This window comes from Nannospalax galili, unplaced genomic scaffold (genome assembly GCF_000622305.1).
Source record: "Nannospalax galili isolate Female #2095 unplaced genomic scaffold, S.galili_v1.0 scaffold335, whole genome shotgun sequence".
Lineage (NCBI taxonomy): Eukaryota > Metazoa > Chordata > Mammalia > Rodentia > Spalacidae > Nannospalax > Nannospalax galili.
In genome coordinates this window covers 327,343-352,393 of record NW_008337842.1, presented here as the reverse complement: position 1 = coordinate 352,393, position 25,051 = coordinate 327,343, and the positions used below count along the sequence as shown (strand labels likewise).

At 42.4% G+C, this 25,051-nt stretch overlaps 1 protein-coding gene across 1 annotated transcript in view; it reads left to right on the top strand.

Moving 5' to 3' along the window:
• The window catches only part of Htr3b (5-hydroxytryptamine receptor 3B), an 84,003-nt gene that overhangs the window by 58,531 nt on the left and 421 nt on the right, over positions 1 to 25,051 (top strand). Inside the window, exons 5-10 of the mRNA XM_008832817.2 lie at positions 12,979 to 13,023; positions 13,311 to 13,420; positions 13,866 to 14,035; positions 14,900 to 15,057; positions 23,465 to 23,675; positions 23,794 to 23,976. Of these exons, the coding sequence (XP_008831039.1) occupies positions 12,979 to 13,023; positions 13,311 to 13,420; positions 13,866 to 14,035; positions 14,900 to 15,057; positions 23,465 to 23,675; positions 23,794 to 23,976 (877 nt within the window). The remainder of the gene's footprint in view (positions 1 to 12,978; positions 13,024 to 13,310; positions 13,421 to 13,865; positions 14,036 to 14,899; positions 15,058 to 23,464; positions 23,676 to 23,793; positions 23,977 to 25,051) is intronic.

The window sequence follows — 25,051 nt, the reverse complement described above, 5'->3', positions numbered from 1 at the left end:
TATATATGTGTATTTTGGTTTGAGACAGGTTTTCATGTAGCCCAGGCGAGCCTCAAACTATGTGGCTGAAGATGATCTTGAATTCCTGATTCTCCCACCTCTACCTCCTAAGTGCTGAGAGTACAGGCATATGCCACCACACCTGGCCTATTTTAGTTTTTGTATTGGCATTTTGCATCTCTGGCTTCATATTCATTTTTGGAATTTGCCTTCAGAAGTCCCATACCCAGCATCATTATATTCCAGCATACAGTTAACACTGTTAGTATTTCATACAAAGCATATGAAATTGACAGTGGTACTCCATTGTTTGCTCTATATCTGTCTTCAGTTTTACATTCACATTCAGAATTTAACCCACAGTATAATGTTAGTATTTTAATGCACTTTGTTAAACATAATAACCCTCTTTAGCTTATTTTAATGTTTTTAAAAGATGTATGTGTGTGCACATGAATTTATGTGCACCATGTGTGTGCAGAAGCCCATGAAGGCCAGGAGAGGATGATGGAGCCTTTGGAACTAGAGTTACACAGACAGTTGTTAGCTGCTTTGTGGGGATGCTGGGAACCAAGCTTGGGTCCTCTGCTAGAGCAGTACATGCCCTTAACTGCTGAACCACTGCTCCAGCACCTTAATGGAGTTTTTAATGTGAGTTTTTGTTGTTGTTATTGTTGAAACAGGTTCTCGTGTAGTCCAGACTTGCCTTGAATTTGCTGTGTAGCTGAGGATGACCCTGAATATCTGACCCTCCTGCTTCTACCTCATGAGCTTTGGGATTACAGACATTCACCACCATATTGGTTTTATGTAGTGCTGGGGGTTGAACCCAGGGCCTCCTGCATGCTAGGGAAGCACTTTATAAACTAAGCCACATCCAAGCCCAAGGTTAATATCTTAGTGATGCTACACATTAAAATCCTAGAATCTCTGATTATTTTATTTGTTTTTTGAGACAGGGTCTTGATGTGTAGCCCTGGATGGCCTAGAACTTATATAGCACAGGCTATCCTCAAACTGGTAATAGTCCTCCTGCCTTAGCCTCCCAAGTGCTGGGATTATGGACATGGTGGTGCATGTTGCAAACTTAGCACTCTGGGGTCAGAAGCTAGAGGATCAGGAGTTCAAGGCCAGTCTTGGCTACATGGTAAGTTTGAGGCCAACCTGAGCTACATAAGATCTTGTCTCTAAACAAACAGATACATAGTATTCCCCAATTTCTCCTTTCAACAACAAATTTCACTTTTCTCAGATTTATTTTCCCATAGACTAGTAGAAGAACCAGCCCTACAATCTTAGAAGGTATTGTTTAATTTAATGCGGGGCATTACCCACACACAAAAGGCCTAGTGTTACACAGTTCTAATAGATAACTCCTTTAAAGTCTTTTTTAAATTGGATCTTGAACTAGAATTTTGGAGACTTAATTTCCTAGGGCTGATGTTTTACATGTCTGAAAGATACATTATTCCTCGCCCTGTAGTTATCAGTGGGCTATTATGACTTTCCTGCTTCCCAGTGCTTGCCCAAAGGTAAGCATGATTAGAATAAAGACAAAATATGTGGGGAATGTGGTTCACACCTGTAATCCCAGTACCTGGGAGGCTGAGGCAGGAGGGTTGCTGTGAGTATGAGGTTGGCCTGGGATCCAGAGTGAAATCCTATCTCAAAAAAAGCAATAAACAGCTGGAGAGATGGCTCAGTGTTTTTAGAGCCCTGGCTGCTCTTGTAGAGGACCTGGGTTTGGTTTCCAGCACCCACATGGCAGCTAACAAATGTTTGTAATGCTAGTTCCAGGGGACCCAACACCCTTTCCTGATTTCTTAGTGCACAAACATGGTGCACTTACATACATGCAGGAAAAACACTCATACCCATAAAATAAAATAAGTAAATAAATAAAATAAAAAAGGCACACAATAAGAGCCATGCCACCTGAAACCCCAGGCCAGAGGGATAACAAGCCCTGAGGAAGATTAGGAGGACTTTCAGATACCTGCTATCCCTTCTTTCTTTTTCTTTTTAATTTTTTTGATTTATTTATTCTTATGATGTGTATGAGTGTTTTGCCTACATATATGTAAGTGCACCCATATCATGCAATGTCCAAGGAGACCAGAAGAGGTCACCAGATCCCCAGGAACTGGAGTTACAAACAGTTGTTAGGTGCTGGGAACTGAACCTGGATCCTCTGTAAGAACAGCCAGTGCTTTTAACAGCTGAGCCATCTCTCCAGCCCCCACCTTCTTTCCTACTTTATATTGATGAGGATAGAGTAGAACTGCTCATTTTTTCCCTGTAGGGCCTTATTTGGAGATAAAAAGAAATAAAGTCCTTATATTAATATTTTCCCCTTGAAACAAGTATAATCAAATTGAATTCCTAAAAATCTAACTCTTTCTGTCTTGGTAATAGAAAGCAGTCAGATTATTTATTGTAGGTAAGAAAACACTGTTACTTTTCTGAAAATATGGGCTTTTCTCTGAATGTTGTAGAATAGACTTGTTGCTAGAATATTTGACATATATCATTGAGTACAGTAAATTTTCTTTGATCTTTGTGTGTGTGCGCATGTTCATGCAGGTGCACCTGTGTATGGATGCATGTGTGTGTGTGTGTGGAAACCAGAGGACAACTTTGGTTGTCAATTACTTACTATTATTTATTTATTTATTTATTTATTTATTTATTTATTTATTTATGTGTACATGTGCATGCATCATGGTGTGTAAGTGGCAGTCTGAGACCAACTTGTGGGAATCAGTTCCCTCTTTATACCATGTGGATCCTAGGGACCAAACTCAGGCCATCAGCCTCTGCAGCAAGCATCTTTACCTGTGAAGCCATCTTGCTGGTTCTTAAACTGTCTCTCCTCGGGTGCCACCTCTTTGTTTTTGGAGACCACTGATCTGGAACTTACCAAATAGGCTAGGTTAGCTCACCAGTGAGCCCCAGGAATCCACCTGTCTCGGCCTCCCCAGCACTGGAACTATCAGCTTGTGCCACCACTCCTAGGTCTTTTTTTAAACATGAGTTCTGGGGCATCAAAGTCAGGTGCTCATGTTCACAAGGCAAGCACTTCACCAACAGGGCTGATTTCTGCCCTTTTGAGTTCTGGGGTTATATTGTGGCTCACCACACTCAACTTGGGTATACAGCTTTTCTTTCAGATGTCTGGAAACTTTTCTATCATGCCCCTCTAGACTGAGCCTTCTATACTGCTTGACATTATCCTCTCAGTCTTTTGAGGAACCTGGCCCTTCCTTGCTCTTTGCCACTGGATGCTCCTCATTCTGTTTCCACCACCACACATCCTCCTCTTCATCCTCATCTACGCAATAGTATAATCCTTCAAATCTCAGTTCGAAAGGAACTTTTCTCAGCACCCCAAGGCAACAAAGATGGCTTCTTCCTTCTAGTCCACCTAAATCTGTGGTTTTGTTTTTTATTTGAGACAGGGTCTCAGATAGCCTAGGCTAGCTTCTAAACTCCCTATGTAGCCAAGGCTAACTTTGAACTCTTGATTCTCCTGCCTCTACCTCCCAAATCCTGGGATTACAGTCATGTGCCACCACATCTGGCTTAAATCTGTGTGCTTCTCAGTGGGTATAATCATGTGTTAAAATGTCTTTTTTTTTTTTTTTTTTTTTTTTTTTTTGCCAGGTGTGGTAGCACACACCTGTAATCCCAGCACATGGGAGGTGGAAACATGAGGATGGGGAGTTCAAAGCCATCTTGGCTACACAGTAAGTTGGAGACCAGCCTGGGCTACACGAGACCTGTCTCAAAACACCACCACCCACAACAAAAAGTCATATTCTCTAATTTCTTATAAGGTGTTTAAGGGAAAGGCTTTGTTGCTCAGTTTTCTTTTTTCCCCACAGCATACATCACAGTATATTTTCTTTCCAAGACTCTATGGTTAAAACTTGTAAAAGAATGAATGAATGAAAGAGCATTAAGTACCAATTCTAAGATTATTTCTATCGATGGCGAGGCTATTCCAAAGATGCTTTACAAAGGTCTCTGTTAGATTTAGATGGGCTAGACCTAAAGTTAGTTGCAGAGACAGGAATGGTTTTGGAGGATCTGATAAAAATCCACTCACGGATTCTGACCAGAAGAAGCTGCTTCTGCTGTGAACAGCTAACTTGTTGGGCGTCCTCACCACCAGCTATACCGTTGGCAATTTGTGTTTGAATGAAGAGCTCCCAGCCCAGCTCTTGTGGTATCTTGACTCCATTCTTGTGTTTTGCCTCCTGTTTTGTTTATAGAAAAGACTACAGTCTTGTCTTCGAAATTCTGAGTATTATGAGCACCTCAGGGAAATCTGATTATAGAGATAATCTACTCAACAGTAAGAGTTTCAATTTGTTTCTATTGAGTTTTGTCAATTCCAAATGCCAGATACCTTTGTATTCCAGTCCATTGACTAGAAGCCTCCCAGCCAGACGTTGAGGCATCTGTTTCCATAGTCTCCGGAACTGGGAAAGATAAATAAGAATGTGGGGGGAATTATCTGTATATTTGCTAACCACCAATTTAGATCTAAATAGACTCCCTCTGTTAGGAAGACTAATGAATTCCAATTCTCGGAAATATCCTTTGCTTTTAACAAGCAAGATGGAAGGTATCAAAAGAAAAAAGACAGAGGCACATAGAGGGAAGAGCTGTGAATAATGCCACCAGAGAACCAATTATGTTCACCAGCTGGCATTGGGAAACTTGTTTCTTTGACAAAAAAAAAAAAAAAAAATGTTAGTTTTAGCCTCAAACTACTTTTTGACATTACATTCTTTAGGGCTGAGTGATGCATCTTTCCAGCCACCCCGATAGGATGCCAGGACAAAGGAAAAATAGTCTAACCTCCATTGTTGGGTGAGAAAAATGAGTAAACGTATTCATGTGATTGGTAATCAGAATCAGTTGAATCAAATAACCAAAATGAGAAATCGAAACAGAGAGACAGACCCTCTATCCAGTCATCTGACTCAATGAGAGATGTTCATTAGGTGCTGTGACACTGATATGGAAGTCAACAAGGACAATGAATAGATGCAAAGATAATTTTTTTGTGAGGGCTGGCAAGATGCTCAGTGGGTGAAAGTACTTGCTGCCAAGGCTGACCACTTGAGTTCAGTCCTCCGGACCCTCAGGGTGGCAAGAGAGAAGCAAATCCCCAAAGCTGTCCCAATCTGCACATGTGTTCTGTGGCATGTGTGAGCATGCACACACACCAGCATACACATAATAACTAAATAAATGTAATTTTAAAATTAAAAAAATGTCTTCTTGTGAAAGCACAGCTAACTGTTACATTTCCCAATTATATGAACTGCATTTGGGGCTTCCCCCTATCCCCAGGTTTGTAGAGATCCTTCATTAATTATAGCTAAGCTCAGAATTGCTTTGGTGGGTAAGGCCAGATCTATTTCATAACCACTGGGCTGGTAAATTTCACAAAGAAGTGAGTGGTGTCCCCTAATCTTGAGCTCTCAGTAGACTGTTTTTGTTTTTTTTTTAACTGCCAGAACCCCTGCTGAGCCAATCTTGGCTGGGAGTCCCCTCTGGTCCTCCTGCAAGCTGTTCCTTAGGGAAATATTTGTGGATTTAATCTTTTCGAGTTGTATACCACTTTCAAACCTGCCTTTCCCAAGTATCTATTTAAAGTTCATTAAAATCTGTAGAACGAGTGAGTTCAAAGCAGCCTTTGTGGAGCCACTAAGGCAGAGTTCCTCACTGGCTGCTCACCAGTTCTGCTTTCCCACGTACTAGAAATGCCTAAGCAGTAACAAACAACTTGCCTTTTTGACTGTAAAAAGGGGAAATGTTAATCTAAAAAGTTTATTGTCTTTTTTGGGCTGGAGAGGTGGTTCAGTTGGTAGAGTGCTTGCCTAGTACGCACGAAGACCTGGGTTCTTTGCCTCACCATGGCATAAACTGTGATCTCAGCATTCGGGAGATGGAGGTAGAAGGATCAGAGGTCATCCTCAACTACATAGAGAGTTTGAGGCCAGCCTGAGAACTTGTTGCAAAAAAAAAAAAAAAATAAGGTGATTGCATCTCTTTCAAATGTAGCTATTCTGTGCAAAGCCTCTGTGTTCGCTTATGTGCCTCTGTATTGCATAATTCCAGATACACTATGTCCATGGACTAACAGCACCACCCTTCCCCAGGCCCAGCCTTAATTCTTCAGAATGGCAGTCTTGACCCTATGCACAAAGAATATATGTTTGGACTTTTGTTTTTTATTTGTTATGTTTTGAGACAAGGTCTCCCTGTAGCCCCAGCTGGCCTGGAACTTACTATGTAGCCCAGGCTGTCCTTGATCTCATAAAGATCTACCTGCCCCTGCCTCCCTAGTGCTGGGATTAAAGGCATGTGCCACCACGCCTGGTGAGAATATATGCTTGAATGTGGTTGTAGAATTGACTTTACAATTATTTTAATATATCTAATTCTGGGGGCAGAAACAGTTACTACTTGCTTTCCAACCATCAACTGCCCAAACACTGCTATTTAATGAAATTTGGTATTGTGCTATTATAGCAAAATGAAAGTTAACTAAAGGACTCTAGCATTGTATCTAAAATCAATAGGGGATTTTTTCCCACATTTTATGTTGTATTTCTTCATCTTGGATTTTCTAGTGACTTACTGTCTTCTAAAGATGCAGTTTTTACATATATAGAGAGAAATGAAAAAACACGTGAGTTTGAGGAAAGCTCTTGAATAGCTTGTGTGAGTCTTTATTAAATGCTTGGAAGTATTTTTTATGGTTTTTCTTTCATTAATACTTTTTTTTTGAGGCAGGGTCTCATGTAGCCCAGATTAGCCTAAACTTGCTGTGTAGCCAAGGATGACCTTGAACTTCAGATCCTGCCTCTGTCTCCCAGGTCCCAAGTTAACAGGCATGCACCACCTGGACCCAGTTCATGTGGTGCTGGAGACTGAGCCTTGGACTTTGAGCATGCTAGGCAAGCACTCTATCAACTGAGTCATATCCCTAGTTTCCAAATTTAAAAAATATTGAGATTTAGTTGAATTAAAAATTTCACCAAAGTATTTGATTCCATGGTTTTTAGTCTATTTGCAGAGCTTTGAAACCATTATCACTGTTTCATTTCAGAGCGTTTTACAGTCTCAAGAGAAGCCCCATTAATAATCACTTTCTATAGGCCTCCCTTTCCAGCCTGAGGCAAACACTAACCTACTTTCCCACCTATTTGACACATGGCTTAGAAGTGGTGTTATACAATAAACAGCCTCATGTGATTTACTTCTTTTATTTAGCACAATTTCTTCAAGGTTCATACATGGCTGTAGTATATATCAGCATTTCATTACTTTTTACTGCTGAATAATATTCCATTTTATGGATATCACACATTGTTTATCTATTCATTAGTTAATGGTAATCTGGGTTAACTTTGTGTGTGTGTGTGTGTGTGTGTGTGTGTGTACACAATTGCATACACCCATGAACACACATGTAAAGACCAGAGGAGCACCTCTGGTGCCCTGCTCTGTAACTCTCTGTTTCATTCCCTTGAGACAGGGTCTCTCATTAAACCTGGAACTTGCTATGTTGGATAGGTTGACAGGCCTTCAACCCCTAGTGATCCTCCTGATTGCTACACCACCCAGCACTGGGGTTACAAGTGCACATAGCCATGCACAGCTTTTAGGTAAGTGCTAGTGATTTGAACTCCGTCCTCATGCTTGTATAACAAGTGATCTTACTTACTGAACCATCTCCTCAACCCATTATATTTTACTATCATGAATAATGCTGCTAATGAATGTCCACAGGTTGGTTCTTTGTGAGGATTTTTTTTCAATTCTCTTTGTTATATACTTAAGTGTAGAATTGCTGTGCTGTATTGCACCTTTGTTTGGCCTTTTAAAGAACCACCAGACTGGTTTTGCTGTTGTTTTGTTTTGTATTTTGGGTTTTTTGAGACAGAGTCTCACTGCCTAGCCCTGGCTGTCCTAGATCTTATTATGTAGGCCAGGCTGGCCTCAAACTCTTAACAATTCTCCTGCTTCTGCCTCCCGAGTAGCAAAATTAGAGGCATGTTTCTTCCATCAGTGCTTTATAAAAATTATGACTTCCTTCATTAAATTTATCCATAATTTTTTTACTGGAACATTTGGAGCAAACTTTTTTTGATGATTATTACCACTTTTTCTTTTGGTGATAGAATCAAACTCAGGGCCTTAAACATGATAGGCAAGCGCTCTACCACTGAGCTATATCCCCAGTGATGAGTACTCTGCAGTCTCTTATTCTCTGCATGCTGACCAGTTGTGGGTCTCTGTGTTAATTACCATCTGTAGCATGAGGAAGCTTCTCTGGTGAGAGTTGAGAGATACATTAATCTATGGCTATAACAATAGGTCATTAGGAATCAGTTTAATGCCATGTCCATTTAGCAGAATAATAGTAGTAGGCTCTCCCCTATGGCCTGTGACTTGTCTATCGACAGGTTCGTAGGCCTGATATCAGTGTCATTATAGGCACCATCTTGTGAAACAGACCTTCATACTCAACCTTCTCTCTCCTCTGCCCTACCCTCCTATTCCACACCCCGTTTGGTCCTACTCAATTATTCCCTTTCACCATTTTATATCACTGCATTCTATTACCACTCTTGTGAAGCCTTGCCCCCATGGCCATGTATTAGTTTCCTGATCTCTATGGATTTTCCAATTGAAACACATATCTAAGGATTCAAAGTTAGCATCCACCTATGAGAGAAAACATGTGAAATTTGTCTTTCTGGGTCTAGGTTACCTCACTCAGGATAACTGTTTCCAGTTCCATCCATTTACCTGAAAATTTCATAATTTTGTTTTTCTTAACAGCTAAATACTATTCCATTGTGTAAATGTACCATACTTTCATTATCCATTCATCTGGATGTCTAGGTTGTTTCCATTTCCTGGCTATTGTGACTAGAGTAACAATGAATGTGGGTGAACAGGTATGTCTATAGTAGGATACACGGTCCTTTGGGTAGATGCTCAAGAGTGGTATGGCTGGATTGTGTGGTAGATTTACAGCTTTTTGTGGAATCATCATACCGATTTCCATAGTGGCTGCACCAGTTTGCATTCAATAAGTGTATGAGTATGAGTGGTTTGCCTGCATGTATATAAGTGAACCTGTGTCATGCAATGCCAGTGGAGGTCAGAAGAGGGCACTGGATCCTCTGGGAATGGAGTTACAGATGGTTGTTAGCTGCTATGTGGGTGCTGGGAACTGAACCTGGGTCCTCTATAAGAGCAGCCAGTGCTCTTAACCTCTGATCCATCTCTCCAACTCCTATTCATTCATTTCAATTTAAAAAATATATATATTTTTTACATTTTTAGTGTGTGCATTTGCTTGAGGAGGAAGAAGACAATTTGAGGGTGTCAATTCTCTCCTTCCATCATGTTGGACCTGGCGATCAAAGTCATGTCAGGCTTCATGGCCATCCTTACATTTCTGGGACAAGTAACATTTGATCATAGTGTATAGATCTTTTTATGTATGTGTGCTTTTGGATTTGGTTTGCTAGTGTACCTGTCTATCTGTATATCTATCTATTTGTCTATCTATCTGTCTATTTGTCTATCAATCAATCAATCTATCTACCTATCATTCACCTACGTTGGGGATTGAACCCAGGACCTTAAATATGTTGGATAAATATTTTACCATTGAGCTCTATCCCCAGACTTCAATTTGCTAAAAATTTGTCAAGAATCTTGGTATTCTCATGAGGAATTTTGGTCCATAGTTTCCTTTGTTTTTGTTGTGTTCTTATCTGGCTTTGGCATTAGGGTAATGCTGGCTTTATAGACCAAGTTGGAAAGTGATATCTCCCTTTAATACTTAGAAATCATTTGAGAAGAATTGGTATTGTTTCTTTACAGCTTTGGTGAGATTCAGTAGCAAAGCCATTGGGTCCTGGACTTGTCTTTGTTAGGAGATTTTTTATTATTGATTTAATCTTATTGCTTGTTGTTAGTCTGATTAGGTTTTTAGCACAGGGACTCAAGTAGTTTAGACTAGCCTTGAATTAGTCATGTAGCTGAGGATGACCTTGAACTCTGGATCTTCCCACTTCTGCCTTCCAAATGCTGGGATTACAGGAGTGGATCATCAAGCTCCTCTCTAATTAGGTTTTCTAAGTTCTTGTGGTTCAACTTGGATATATGTCTAGCAATTCATCTATATGTCCCAGGTTTTTTGATTTGTTTTTGTATACAGTTGTTTATAATAGTCTCTTATGAAACTTTGTACTTTTTTGGTATATGTTTATATTGTAATGTCCTGGGGCTAGCAAGATGGTTCAGCTCCTGAAAGCAGTCTTCCTCTGATCCTATATGTGCTCTATGGTGCACACATGCCCACACAACACACACACACACACACACACACACACACACACACACACACAAATGATAATTTAAAATGTTGAAATGTTTAATTTTTCCATCTTTAATTTTATTCTCTCTCTCCGTCTCTGTCTCTCTCTGTCTCTCTCTGTCTCTCTCTCTCTCTCTCTCTCTCTCTCTCTCTCTCTCTCTCTCCCCTGCCCCTCCTTTTCTTGGTCAATTTAAAAATTTAAACAATCTATTCCTTTGTATATCTTCAGAGTCTCTATTTTCTTTATTTCTTTTCTGGTGGTTCCCTTCCTTCTACCAATTTCGTGTTTCGATGGCTGACTTTCTATTGCCTTGGTTACCATTGTTAGATGAGTTACTTTAATTTTCTTTTAAATTTAGGTACTTATTGCTATAAACTTCTGTCTTGGTGTTGCTTTTACTGTATCCCATACGTTTTGTTGTATTTTGTTTTCATTTTCATTTGTTTTAAGGTATTTTTAAAGTTTCACTTTGATTTCTTCCTTAACTTAGTAGTTACTTGAGAGACTGTTGTTTAATTTCCATGTATTTGCACAATTTTTTAATTTTATTTTTATTTTATGCTTGTATGTGTGGAAGTGTACCTGTATTGTGCAGTATCTGTGGAGGACAGAGAGGGTGTAGGATCCCCTGGCACTGGAATTCCTGATTTTAGTTGGCATGTGGGTGCTGGGATATGAACCTAGGTCTTCTGTAAGAACAGCCAAGTGCTCTTAACCTCTGAACCATCTCTCCAGCGCCCCCCCATTTGTACAATTTTTGAAAATTCCTCTTGTTAATTTCTAGTTTTATCCCATCGTTATCAGAAAAGATACATGATTTCAAGTTGAAAAAATTTTGAGACTTGTTTTGAGCTCAATATAAGATCTTGCCTTGGGAAACATTTCATGCCCTAGTGAGAAGGTGAGTACTGCTGGTGTTGGAAGGAATGTGTGTAAATACCTGTTAGATCCACTTGATCTACAGGATAGTTTGACTCTGATGATTCTGTATTGACCTGTCCATTGATTAAAGTGATAAAGTGTTAAGGTATCACATCAAATAATGTTTGCTTTTATATAATTGACTTGACTTTGTTTTTGTTGGTGCTTGGAACCAACCCTGGCCTTGGCAAGCCACTGACCCCCATCTCTAGCCCCTGCTTCATTTGTTATTATTATTTTGATCTTTTTGAGAGAGGGTCTCCTGAAGCCTCAGCAGGCTTGGAACTCACAGAGCTCCACCTGCCTCTGCCTCCTGAATGAATTTGTTATTATTTTTTAAAGATGTATTTTAATTTTATGTGTGAGTGTTTTGCTTGCATGTATGTAAGTTTCCACAGAGGCCAGAAGACGGCATTAGATCCCCTGGAACTGCAGTTACAGATGGTTGTTAGCTGCCGTGTGGGTGCTGGGAACTGAACCCAGGTCCTCTCTCAGAGTAGCCGGCGTTCTTAATCGCTGAGACATCTCTCCAAACCCCTGATGTCATTCTTTAATGCACAAAAGTTTTAAATTTTGATGCGATACCAGTTTTTCTTTATTGCTTTTACTTTTGTTGTCATATAAGAGAACGTTACTAATTTGAAGTCGCAATGGTGCCCTTCTATGTTTTCTTCTGAGAGTTTTCTAGTCTTAACTCTAACATTCAGGCTTATGATCCATTTTGAGTTAATTGTATATACTGGGAAATAGTCCTCTTCTTTTAATCCCCAAGAGCATCATAGTTCCAGAATGTTCTTTTACTAGGTTAGAAAAAGAACACTGGTAAACAGATTTTGTAGTTGTTGCTGTTGTTGTTTGGGGATATCTTTAAAAAAAAAAATCACTGAGTTGGGCGTGGAGGTGCATACTTTTAATCACAGCACCTAGAGTGCAGAAGCAGGCATATTTCTATAAATTTAAGACCAACCCGGTCTATATAGTGAGTTCTAGGTCAGTCAGGGTTATGTAGTGAAACCCTGTCTCAAATTTAAAAAAAAATCACTGACTTATTACTGACATGGGAAATCACATTTATAATCTCACTGAAATATTCCTCACCCACATTAAGCTCATTTAGTGTTTCATAAGCAGACAAATTTAAAGATGAGGTAACTTGGCAGAAATGGCTGCCAATGTCAGTGCAGAGACCAGTTATTGAAAGATTATGAATAGTATCTTGATTACAACTACAAACTTTGTCTCATCTTTTTGGCTTAGTATTGGTGAAGACTCACCTACCATTTTTAGTTTGATTAATGGCAGAGTCACTAATTAGCATGGAAAAGAGATTAGCAAATCACTCAAGATGTTAAGTACAGTTGGAGTGCTATTTTGTCCTGGATAACAGAGTAATGTTCAAAGCCACAGATGTGTGTGATAAGCAGGGCCCGAGAATACTCCAGTATTGAAGAGACGAGGTAATGTTTGAAAAATCAGCATTGGTTGGTTAGGTTTGATTTTGCTTCCTCTTAAATTGTCAGACTGCTGAATTTGCCTTTGATTATTGATGTGCTGAGATTTCATGTGGCTGTTCCTGAAGTTGCCTTTGATAATTGATGTGCTGAGATTCTGTGCCGATGTTCTTTTTGCTCTGCAGGATGTACAGAATCAAAAATTAAAGACAAGTGTGTGGTACCGTGAGGTAAATGATTCTGCTTTCTTCTCTGCATGCTGGGTTTGGGATCTTGACTTACTGCAAAATATCATCACTCTGAGGAGGAGATCTTGCCTTTGGGCATAGATCCCTTAGCTCTGCAGCAGGCCTAACTTTATTAGAATCCATGCAAGTGTGTAGTGTGGATTGATTTCCTTTCCCCTACCAGAGTGTACCAAGGGGCTGATAAACTGGGTCAGTAATCCAAATCTCATTTATGTTACTGCAGCTGAAATTTTCTCATCTTGCTGTTTCTCATTGGCTGTTCCTAACAGGTTTGGAATGATGAGTTCTTGTCTTGGAACTCCAGCCTGTTTGATGAGATTCGAGAGATCTCTCTCCCTCTCAGTGCCATCTGGGCCCCTGATATCATCATTAATGAGTTGTAAGTGTGCTGGGGTGTATTTGTGTGGAGCTTGGATTCATGTCACCACTCAGGCCAAGAGTTGCTCATCTGTAGTCTTTGCTGTATGCTTTCATTTTCTCAGGTGGAAGGGAACACGATATTAGGATATTCATGTTAGAATTACCATGATTTGACACCATTTGAGATACAGATTCAACTGTAGGTGCTTGAGGCTATGGTTTATGTTGTAGCAGTAGAAAACGACTTAAATGATGTGACTGGCATTGCTGAGTCTTTGCCAGGGTGAATCATCTCATGGGAAACACAATTTATAATACATTTTCTTTATAATATTTAAAATATTTGTATTTTATGTCTATAATTAATTAGATTAGATGGTCACTATTGTCTTATTATCAGTTTTGTGTATGTTTTTAAATGCCTAAAACCCTCTTAGTAACAGGTTCTCTTGTGTTTCATACAGTGTGGACACTGAAAGATCCCCTGACCTTCCCTATGTGTATGTGAACTCATCGGGGACCATTAGTAACTACAAGCCTATCCAGGTGGTTTCTGCATGCAATTTGCAGACGTATGCTTTTCCATTTGATATCCAAAATTGCAGTCTAACCTTTAGCAGTATTCTGCATACAGGTAAATAAACCATGAGAGATACAGTCTGGTAGTTAGAAGCACATATGCTGGGTTGGCATACATATGTGAAATTATATTAATTTTAGATCTACTTTATTCTTTCACATAATTTACCATTTAAAATTGAAATCTCAACTGGGTGTGGTGGTATATGCCTATAATCCCAGCATTCGGGAGGTCAAGGCAGGTGGATCATCCTTGACTATATAGAGAGTTTGAGTCCATCCTGGGCTACAGGAGATAGTGTCTCAAAAAAAAAAAAATCTAAATCTCTTGTTGTAGCTATTTGGCTTTTGCTAGAATTCAGACTAGGTATAAAGCCATATAGCCCACTACTTCTGTTAATTTGTGATTACAGAATCAGGACTGCCATCGACAATGTTCTAGAAATCATAGGATATTCTCTATATTCCACAGAGAGCGGGCTCCAAACTAAATTCATAATTAAATAAAAATTTGAAAGAATTGGGGCTGGAGAGATGGCTCAGCAGTCAAGGGTAGTGGTTGCTTTTGCAGGGGGCTTGGGTTCCTATCACCCATATGGCAGCTAACAACCCTTTGTAATACCAGTTCCAGGGGATCTGATGCCCTCTTCTAGCCTCCGTGGCATTGCATGTACACGGTGCACTTACATACAAGCAGGCAAAACACTCGTTCACATAAAATAAAAATAAATCCAAATATTAAAAAAATAAAAGTTAGAAGCTCCCCCCTCCCCCATCTAGTCTCTAGCTCAAAGATCAGTAATACTGTGTATGTGGGTCAGAAGAAAAAGAAAGCGTCGAAATGGGAGTGGGAAAGTGAGTTGATGCTGGCTCTGGTTTCTTGGCTCCCAGGACATCAACAATTTCTGTTGTTTTTCAGTGGAAGATCTAGACCTGCGCTTCCTAAGGAACAGAGAAGATATTAAGCATGACAAACAGGCATTCTTGAATGACAGTGAGTGGGAACTCCTTTCCGTGTCCCCAGCATATAACATCCTGCAGAGCAGTGCTGGAGACTTTGCTCAGCTTCAGTTTAATGTAAGTGCTTCTTCCCACCGGTTGCCCACTTCCCTGCAGCCCTCAGCCTTCTATAATGGGTTGTGGAATCTATTCAACTGCATGCTCTCATGATCACCCCAAAATAGCAGCTGATGGCTCTGTCCTTCCATCTGTGTGCTAGTAGTTGAGAGAGCAGAGATCCAGAGATCCTGGACTCCCACTGTAATCTTCCACAAGTGAGTCAGAGAGAACAATGTGTGGTCACCAGAGATCTGACCTCCTCAAGGCAGGAATCCAGCCTACATAAACATTATTATTACTAAGTGCCTCTGAGAATAAAACCCAAAGAAACCTACACACCACCAGCATTACAATGAATTGGGAACACTGCCTTATCAACATAATTGTCCCATTTTTAATTGAGAAAATCACCAATTAATTCCAGATGCAGATGCAGAAAATGATCATATTATTGACTTGAATGTCTGAAGGGATGAGCCCAGTGGTCACCTTCAGGACCCACAGAAACCACTACTGGGACTGGGAATGTAGCACAGTTGATGGGGTGATTGCCTGCATGAATGAGCCCCTGTGTTTAATCCCCAGCACACATAAACTAGGCATGGTGGCATACATTTGTAATACCAGTACTGAGGAGGTGGAGGCAGGAAGATTTAGGTTTGGGCTTGGGGTTAGCCTGAACTACATGAGCCCCTAGGTCAAAAAAAGAAAGAAAATAAAAGGAAGGGAGAAAGGAACGAAGGAAGGAGGGGACAGAGGGAGGGAGGAAGAAAGAAGAAGAAAGGGAGAGAGTGAGAAAAGAGAAAGGAGAGAGAAAAAGAGAAAAGGAGAGAGAGAGAGAGCAAGCGAGCGAGCCAACTACTAGTGGCCTCAGAGTCAGCAGTAACAGCTGCTTGTTGACGGGAGCATGGTGGAACCCACAGTCTTCTGGTACAGCCCTGGGAATACTCCTGGCCACACTGTTCCTAGGGAAATTGACCTGTCAGGACTTAAGGGGCACTGGGTGCAGAACAGTGGAACCTACTGCTTTGTACTGCCCATCCCCTCCTCTGGTTTTCTTGCATATCATCCTGCTGTGGTCCCCAGCAGGTTCATTGTATCCATAGGCTCACAGCATTAGAATTCAGCAGAGAACCTTGCTTTTCTGCACAATGTCAGCTAGTGGAGGTGGTGTGTGTGTGTGTGTGTGTGAGTGATGGGGTGGGAGGGTGGTCCTTCATGTCAAGAAATGAATCCAATTGAGAAAAGAGAGATGGCAGGCAGGTTGGGATTGTATACAATATGAGTTTCCCTAGGAACAAGTCTTGGGAATGAGAAGGTGCCACTAAGGGGCTGTGGTTACAAGGCAGATGCAAGGAGAGTAAGAGTATTTGCTGCTGAGGGACAGGTGGCCTCCACTGGCTGAAAGGTGGTACTCGCTTTCTAATAAAGCTGTTTCACATGGGACTCTAAGGCAGCTGGGATTTGAGCCTCACTGATGGCTCCCACTGGCCACTGGCTCAGTACAACTCATACCTGTTGAGCAGTGGGCTTAGGACTGGAGTTCTTGCTTTGAACTCTGCTAGATTTTTAACAATGTGTTCATTGTGGCTTTCTTGTCCACTCTCTTGTTCTTGTGATACTAGGGATGAAACAAAGGCCTTGCTCATGCTAGGCAAGCACTCCACCACTGAGCCACATCCCCAGTTCTTGTCCACTGTTTTTAGTGAGAGAAAAGGGAGGAGAGAAAGCTTTTTCCTCCCCCTTTTTTTTTTTTTGGAATTTCAATGAGTTTCTTGGCTAAGAGTAAACACCTCATTAATTTTAAAGATATCAGCCTGCAAACATTATTAATGCAGTCCAAATAATGGAGAGCATTAAAGGGAAATGTGAGGGAATGACACGTGTGAGGTAGAACACAGTCACCTACCAAGTACTCCGCGGAATGCTGCACAGACCATTACCTACACTGCATGGAAGAGACAGGCAAGAGGCAGGTAACCCGGAGTACCAGTGTGCATATGCCTGTATGTCTCTCTCTCTCTCTCTCTCTCTCTCTCTCTCTCTCTGCAATTATATGTCATCCTTCATCCTGAATATTATCTTGTTTTCTTGATGGCAGCTGAGGGTTTTCTATGTTCTCTCCACTTGGAACATGCTAAAAAAGGTCCAGTTATCTTGTCCCCTCCATTGCCACGTTCCTCCCTTTCATGGTGTTTACATGGAGGCATGCTGGAGACAGGTATGCATTTCATTTCATGGCCTTGGGGTTTATCCAGGGTGTCTTTTCCCCAGGGGCTAAGGTCGATTACCTGGCAAGGCTGGCTTCCACCCTAAGTCTCTGATTCTTTGGAACCAGGCCCCAAAAGAATCCTGAACAAAGTCGCAGATCATGTTAGCCAGACTCAGAAGTGATCCTTCAGTTTTGGAAAGACTTAAAGTAGGATCTGGAGCACACTGCGTTCCATCTCCCAGTCTCTGCACCTGCTCATGGCTGCCATGGGTCCCACGCACATTGTTCTGTTACTCCACCACAAGCGTCTCATTCTGAGTTCAGCATCCAAGTCTTCCTGGTATCCTTCAAAAGCCCTTGGCCCATGATGCGATATTCAGAACCCAGCTCGGTGTCAACATCAGGCCTGCTGGGGTCCTGACAGCAAAGGGCCATCTCCTTCCTAATCTAATCATTTTCTGTGTTCCAGTCCAGGCTGCTCTGGATGAGACTGGGGATAGCTGGAACAGGCAGACGAGACAACAATCTATTCAAAACACACCATCATCCTGTGCTGCTGTTTATCCTGCATCAAATGCTTGGGATACCCTGTTAGCTCTAGCTAACGTGCCATCACAGCCGCAGGCTCCAGGACACACACTGTTTATCAGAGGGCACCTTGGATGCTTTGGAGCCCGGCTGCATTCCACAGGGGGTCCAGACAAAGCTCCTCTCCCTGTAGAGATGTTTGTGTGCAGCCTGGACCTAATCCAATAGCCATGGAAAGGGAGATTTTTTTCCAAAACGTTGGAGGTGCTGGTTCCCAGAAAACAGCAAGATGGGCATTTGTTTCTGTATGGTCATTGAGAAGTGGGAGGAGGTAGGGAGAAGAGCTAGAAATTCCTTTTGGATGGAAAAGGACAGTCACAGATATCCTCACAGTGAGCAATGTGCTCACCAGGCACTGGATGCTTATAGAGAAGGAAAATGAAAGGGGCATTTGAAAGTGAGAGGTGTCCTGCTTACCCATTTCTACCACAAGCTTTCCCTCTTTTCTAGGCAAGGGTGATTCTGCTGAGATTTCTATTGAATGTTCTGAATTTAGGACCTAGGGCATCCTGATATCCTTCAAAAGCCCTCGGTCAGCTGAGCTTGATGGTACATGCCTTTAACCCTAGCATACGGGAGGCAGAGGCAGGTGGAGCTCTGTGAGTTCCAAGTCAACCTGGTCCACATAGCAAGTTATAGACCAGTCAGAGCTACATAGTGAAACCATGACTCAAAAAACAAAACAAAAGACCTTGGCCAGTGATGTGACTGTAGCTCATAAATTTGACAGGAGAGTCTTCCATGGAGGGAGGGAGGGAGGGAGGGAGATAGATAGATAGATAGAGATAGAGACAGAAAGACAGAGACTTTAAAGCTCTAGAAATCTTCCCTGAGTCCCTCAAGGAGCACAGGCACCACGGGCTTTCTGCTAATCCAGCCCAACCCACAGTCTACACTCTATACTCCCCAAGCCCTCACTCTGGTGCAAGGCTCTCAGTTAAATGGCAGCAACTTTCCCATTCTTTCTGAACTGGGGGTGTTAGGAGGGGATTGGTAGGAAAGGAAATAGGCTTCCACATGAAGCGTGAGTCTGGGCGTCAAAATTCCAAGTATGTCATAAAGACGGTCATGCAAAATTGAGTGCTGGTGGGGTCTACCATCAAGGAGGCAATTAAAGGCTAACCTTGGGGCCCATTCCATCTCCAAGGAGCTCTCCACATACACATTCTGAATTAGATTGATCTCTTTCATTAACATCAATAGGCTCCAAATACCTTTGTGTACTTATTATTACCTGGCTTTAATGGATAATGAAATTGTGGCATAATATTGCTAACACCTGAAGGGTGTCTAATGGAGAACACGGACTGAAACTAAAGTGCTTTTTCTTCCCTTTCTGTGGAATTTAAAGGCACCAGCTCCTTTAGTCCCTTAGGAATGATGGGCTTCAGGGAGGGCAGGTTTTCAGAGAACAGTGTCGCATTGAGCTGGTGACAAAAGCCCATATGAAGACAGACCCCAATAGGGTAGTCCCCATTTGGGCTAATCCCATATCCTTATTATTAACAGAGTCTAACAGTTCAGTGAACATTTCAGCTCTTATCATGTATTAGCCTCATTGACTATTCTGGTTTGATCTCTGTTGCTGAGATAAAATACTCTGACCAAAAGCAACTTGGTAAAGAAAGGGTTTATTTGGCTTACATCTCCAGGTTACAGTCTGTCATTGAGGGAAGTTAGGGCAGGAACTCAAGGCAGAAGCCTGAAGCAGGACTATGGGTGAAGGCTGCTTGCTGGCTTGAGATTATATATATATATATCTTTACAGCCTGGAACCACCTACCTAGGGTGTCACCCACAGTGGGTTAGATTCTCCTCCATCCATTAATAATCAAGACAGCCTCCCACAGACATGCCCATAGACCATTTTATCTAGCCAATTCCTTTCAGTTTCCTCTCAGATGACCCTAGGCTGTGTCAAGTTGACAAAACTAACTAGGACAGTGGTAAACACTTAAGGCACAGAGATGAATAAGAAAGTCTTTGGTATCTATCACAGACATCAAAATCTGCCCAGGGAGATGTAGCTCAGTTGGTAGAGTATTTGCTTAGCATGCAGGAAGCCCTGGGTTCAATTTCCAGCACTGCATAAAAAATTATTTAAATAAATACTCAGGGAGTCTCATCATCTAAATCAAATATAGATTCTGGTCTCCATTCATTCTAGAGCCAAATTTCTCTCTGCCCACAAACTTATGAAACACCCAGTCACCAGAGTCTGCTTCTTGAACTCCCAAGACCAGCAAGGATGGGGACCTGTTCTGCTCATAGTGCTGACTCTCCAGTACTCTTAGATAGTGTGTCAGCAGCCTCTTCATGCTCAGTTAATGTTTGGAACAAAGGAACAGAAGGCTCTGAAGATCAACTGAGATAAGAAAATTAAAACTTCAGAAAACTGTGATAAAAGTCGAGATTTTATTTATTTGTTTGTTTGTTTGTTTATTTATTTATTAGGCTGTGCTGGCCTTACAGAGACCATTAATCTAGTCTTTACAAGGCAATGCCTCTAAATTAAAAAAAAAAAGGTGGGTCCCTTGTTCTGGTTTTCTTGGTCTCTGCTAGGAAAGGCAACATCCTTACCAAAGAGAAGAGAAGAGATATGGTTGTAGAAGGCATATTCTACTTTCCAATTTATAGGCCAGATGGAAATAGGGAAGTTCTTTGTTTTGTGTCATTGCAGAAGCAAGTTGTTTCCCAGGGTACCTGTGTCTTTCCTTCTGTCTTCATCTGCTGTTGAGACCCAGTGAAGACCTCTCCAAGTTCAGGAACAAGTGTAGATGCACAAGTCAGACACCCATGAATGGCTTAGCAATTCCCTTATGCCCACCTCCCGCCCCCACCCACACCCCCACACACCTTGGGGACCTGTGGTCTGATGAAATTACATTTTCTTGGAATTCAGGGGCTTCAAGGAGCCACATCACGCACCTTTGGTTCTAGCCTAGGTTTATGTTTCCTGTCTACATTAGCCTCTGACTAGAGAGGAAACATTTCTGCCTGTGCTAATTATATCGGAACTTTATTTAAGGCACAACAGCTTGGCAAGGCAAAAACACAGAGCTTCTTAAAAAGGAAGGGAGAGGAGCTAGGGGCATAGCTTAGTTGGTAAAAGCATGAAGATCTGAGTTCAAGCCCCAGAATCCATGTGAAAAATTGGGTATGATGGTATTCACTTTTCATCCCAGCACTGGAGACATGGAGACAGACAGATCCCTGGGGTTCCCTTGCCAGTCTAGCCTAGTCTACTAGATAAGTTTCAGCCCAATGAGAGACAGTCTCAAAAACAATCAAATCAGTACATGACTCCTGAGGAATGACACCTAAGGTTGTTGCTGCTATATGCACACACTCACATGTACATCCATACACACCACACACACACACACACACACACACACACACACACACACACAGGACAGAGGAATCAGGAGTCAAGGCATGGAGAGGTTGACTGCCCCATGCAGGATCATGCAGATTTAAACATACAGGCTCTCAGAATCGAAGTGCTCAAGAATTTGAGCTACAGGTCTGGTCCCTTCCCAGTTAACCAACATGCCTTGTGCTTTTCTTTAGGGTGATATTCATGGGCTTGTCTTCCCCTTCCTGTAATTTCTGCCATGAAGTCTCCAAGGGGTGTTCCCACTTCTTCCCTCCATTCTCCTTCCCTCCACCCCCAACTCTAAGAGCTCAGATCATCAGCATTCCAGGCTGGTCACAAACATTAAGCTCCCAGGGACTCTGACCATTTGATGCCTTTCCTCCTAGCACCGCCTCCCACAGTCATTTCAGTCAGAGCCCAGTGAGCTAGAGACGTAGGTGGATGACAGTTCATTCTGTTGTTTTTCTTGTTGACTGCACTTAAGTAGGAAAGTGTTTTAATGAAATTATTGTAAAGTAGTGTGTCTTGCTCTGTTGTAGATATTTGCAGCTGATTATGTTTAATGTGAAAGACAACAGTCTGACTACAATCCACCAAACAGCTCTGGCCTGCCAAACTCTACTGAGTTGGGACATGTTCCCATATCTGATCGTTGGGGAGCCTTGGCTCTCATCAGCAAGGTGTGTGTAGATTCCCCCAGCCACACTGCTCTCCTCCATCTTCTGCTCCATCATTGGCCTCTGTACCTCCTCTGTGCCTGGGCTCATTTCTTTGCACTTTTCTCCCAGACCAGATGAGATAAGGGAAAAGAGTTTTACCTCCCCTCAGAGATCTGGCCAGATCTAGACTTGTATCTAGGTTACAGCAGAAGAGAACTAGGGATCAGAAGATGTGGGGCACATCTCAGTTTGATCACTGACTCAACTTAAGGGTGCTGAGTGTATTTTTGAAAATCTATGAAATGGAGGTACCACCTACTGAGAAGCTGGCAGTGAGAATAAAATAAATCACGTTGTCTACATGAAAGCTCCCAGCACACAATCTAACACAGAAAGCATTCAAGCTTTCCATTGTCCAAACCCAACAGCAAAGGGTCCAGGGTGATTATTTGTCTAATAGGGCTTCACTGAATTCCCACCATAAAAGAGGTCTTATTATCAGCCCTAGAGGAACTGCCACCTTAGAGATGGGACCAAAGAAATGTTTACAGTCTAGTGGGGAAGAACTCTGTCTTCCCTCCCCTCTTATCTTCTCCCTGCCCCTTCTCTTTCCTTTCTTCCTTTCTCCCTGCCCTTCCTTCTTTCCTTCCTTCCCTCCCCTCCCAAATGGGCTTTTTAAATTATAAATTAAGACCATCTCACCCACTGCTCAAAATGTATAATGGCTTCCTGCTGCCCTTGGAATAAAAGCCACACCCATAAGTTCTTGGTCCTTCCTTCCCTCCCCTCCCTCCCTCCCTCCCTCCCTCCCTATCTTCCTGCTTTCCTATTTTTTCTTTTTATTTTTGAGTCAGGTTTTGTGTAGCCAGGCTGGCCTCAAACTCCCTATGTAGCTGAGGCTATCCTTGAACTTCTAATCCCCCTTCCTCTACTCCCCCCCAAGAGCAGGGATTACAGGAACGTACCACATACCCAATTTACGTTGTACTGGAGATCAAACCCAGGGCTTTGTACATGCTAAACAAGCAGTCTTATCAACTGAGCTACATCCCCAGCTGATAACCCTAGCACTGGCAGGTAGAGTCAGGTGGATCCTGGAAGCTCACTGGCCAGTCAGTCTAGCCACTAAACTGAGCTTCTGGTTCAGTGAGAGACCCTGTTTCAAGGCAATATGGCAGAGAGTGAGCGAGAAAGATACATGCTCTGGCTTCTGCATGCATAACAAATGGGCATGCATTGGTGCACACACATTAATAATAATAATAGTTATTCATTCTATGTGAATACTTAATGGATTTCTCCCTCTTTCTAACACCAAAATAGCTTTGTAGTATGTGTGTGTTTGATAGGGTCTTGCCATGTAGTCCAGGCTGGAATTCAACTCATGGCAATTCTTCTGCCTCAGTCTCCTGAGTTCTGGGATCATAGGCATGTGCCATCATACCCAGCTGCTTCAAATTCATTACTGTGATAAACTACATAGGCTTTTCCCATTATGCAGAAGCACTGGGACTTAAGGGCATATCTTGGCTATGGCCGAGCATTAGTCCTGCACTTAGATTAAGCAGCTTCCTTGTCTCTGGCCAGGTGGTGATTCGCAGGTGCCCACTGGCCTATGTCGTGAGCTTGCTGATTCCCAGCATCTTCCTGATGCTCGTGGACCTGGGAAGCTTCTACCTGCCACCCAATTGCCGTGCAAGAATTGTGTTCAAGACCAGTGTGCTGGTGGGCTACACAGTCTTCAGGGTCAACCTGTCTGATGAGGTGCCAAGGAGTGCAGGGTGCACATCTCTGATTGGTAAGCAGGCCCAGCTTATCTGACATGTGTTTACACTATTCCTGGCCAAGATCCAGCATTGCATGTCAAACTAGAGACTCCTGCTTAGCCCCCCTTCTCTGCTCTGGTCCTTCCCTAGGGGTCTTCTTTACCGTCTGCATGGCTCTCCTGGTTCTCAGCCTATCCAAGTCCATCCTATTGGTCAAATTCCTCTATGATGAGCGACGCAGTGGGCAGGAACGGCCTCTCCTATGCCTTCGAGGGGACTCTGATGTTGATGAGTCTAGGTTGCACCCCAGGACCCCGCATGAGGAGGCAAAAGGTTTGTGAGAAATCTTGAAATCCCCATCCTGTCTACCCTGAGTACCTGTGTCCGCTGAGGAAGCATCAGGCCATGTACTGAACTGTGTGAAGAATTGGAAAACCTGGTTTTCAATTCCCATTCTGCATTCAGATTCCCTCTGGGGACTTGTTCTAGTTTACTTTCTACTATTGTGATAAAACACCATGACCAAAAGCAACTTGGAGGAAAAAGTGTTTATTTCAGTTTGCAATGACCAGGTTATAATACATCACTGAGGGAAGTCAGACAGGAACCTGGAGGCAGGAACTGAAGCAAGGACCACTGAGGAACACTGTTTATTGGCTTATTCCCTCTAGCCTCTGATCAACCTGCTTTCTTACCAACCTAGGGCTACCTGCCCAGGGGTGACACCACCCAGAATGGGCTGGGCCCCCCATATCAATTAGCAATTAAGAAAAGGCCTCACAGACATGGCCACAGGCTAATCCTATGGAGGTAATGCCTCAATTGAGGTTCCTTCTTCCTAGATGTATCAAATTGACAACCAAAGCCAACTATGACAGGACTGAAGGCTACTTCCTGTTAGGGGATCAGGTCTTCAGTTACCCTTAGCTTGTTTCATTTGCCAGTTTCAACCAATCACCTAAAGTGATTAAACCACTGACTCAAGAATTGTAGAGTTCAGGCATACAGGCACACTGGGATAGGGGGAGAGAGAGAAGGAGAGGGAGAACATATAGTTGGGTTCCGTTGTTTAATATAAAGAAGTATAAGACTCATCCTAGACTCTGAGCCAGGGTGTGAGTTTGAGACTGACCTGAGCCAAGCAGTGAAACCCTGTCTCAAAAAGCAACAACAACAAAAAACAATCAGCCCCTGAAGCATCAGTTGAGCAAGTTGGGCTGGTCCCTAGCTTGGGAAATCCAGATGGATCTAGCCTATACACACTGTCCTGACACAGCACAGCTCTGCCATGTTCTCCAGGCTTTTCCTCAGCATAGCCAGGCCTCTCCTGAGCAGGAAGGGTGTGAGTCCCCATCCCCATCTCAGACCCTTCCTTGAAGAATAAGTCAAGCCAGCCCCTGGTTCATTT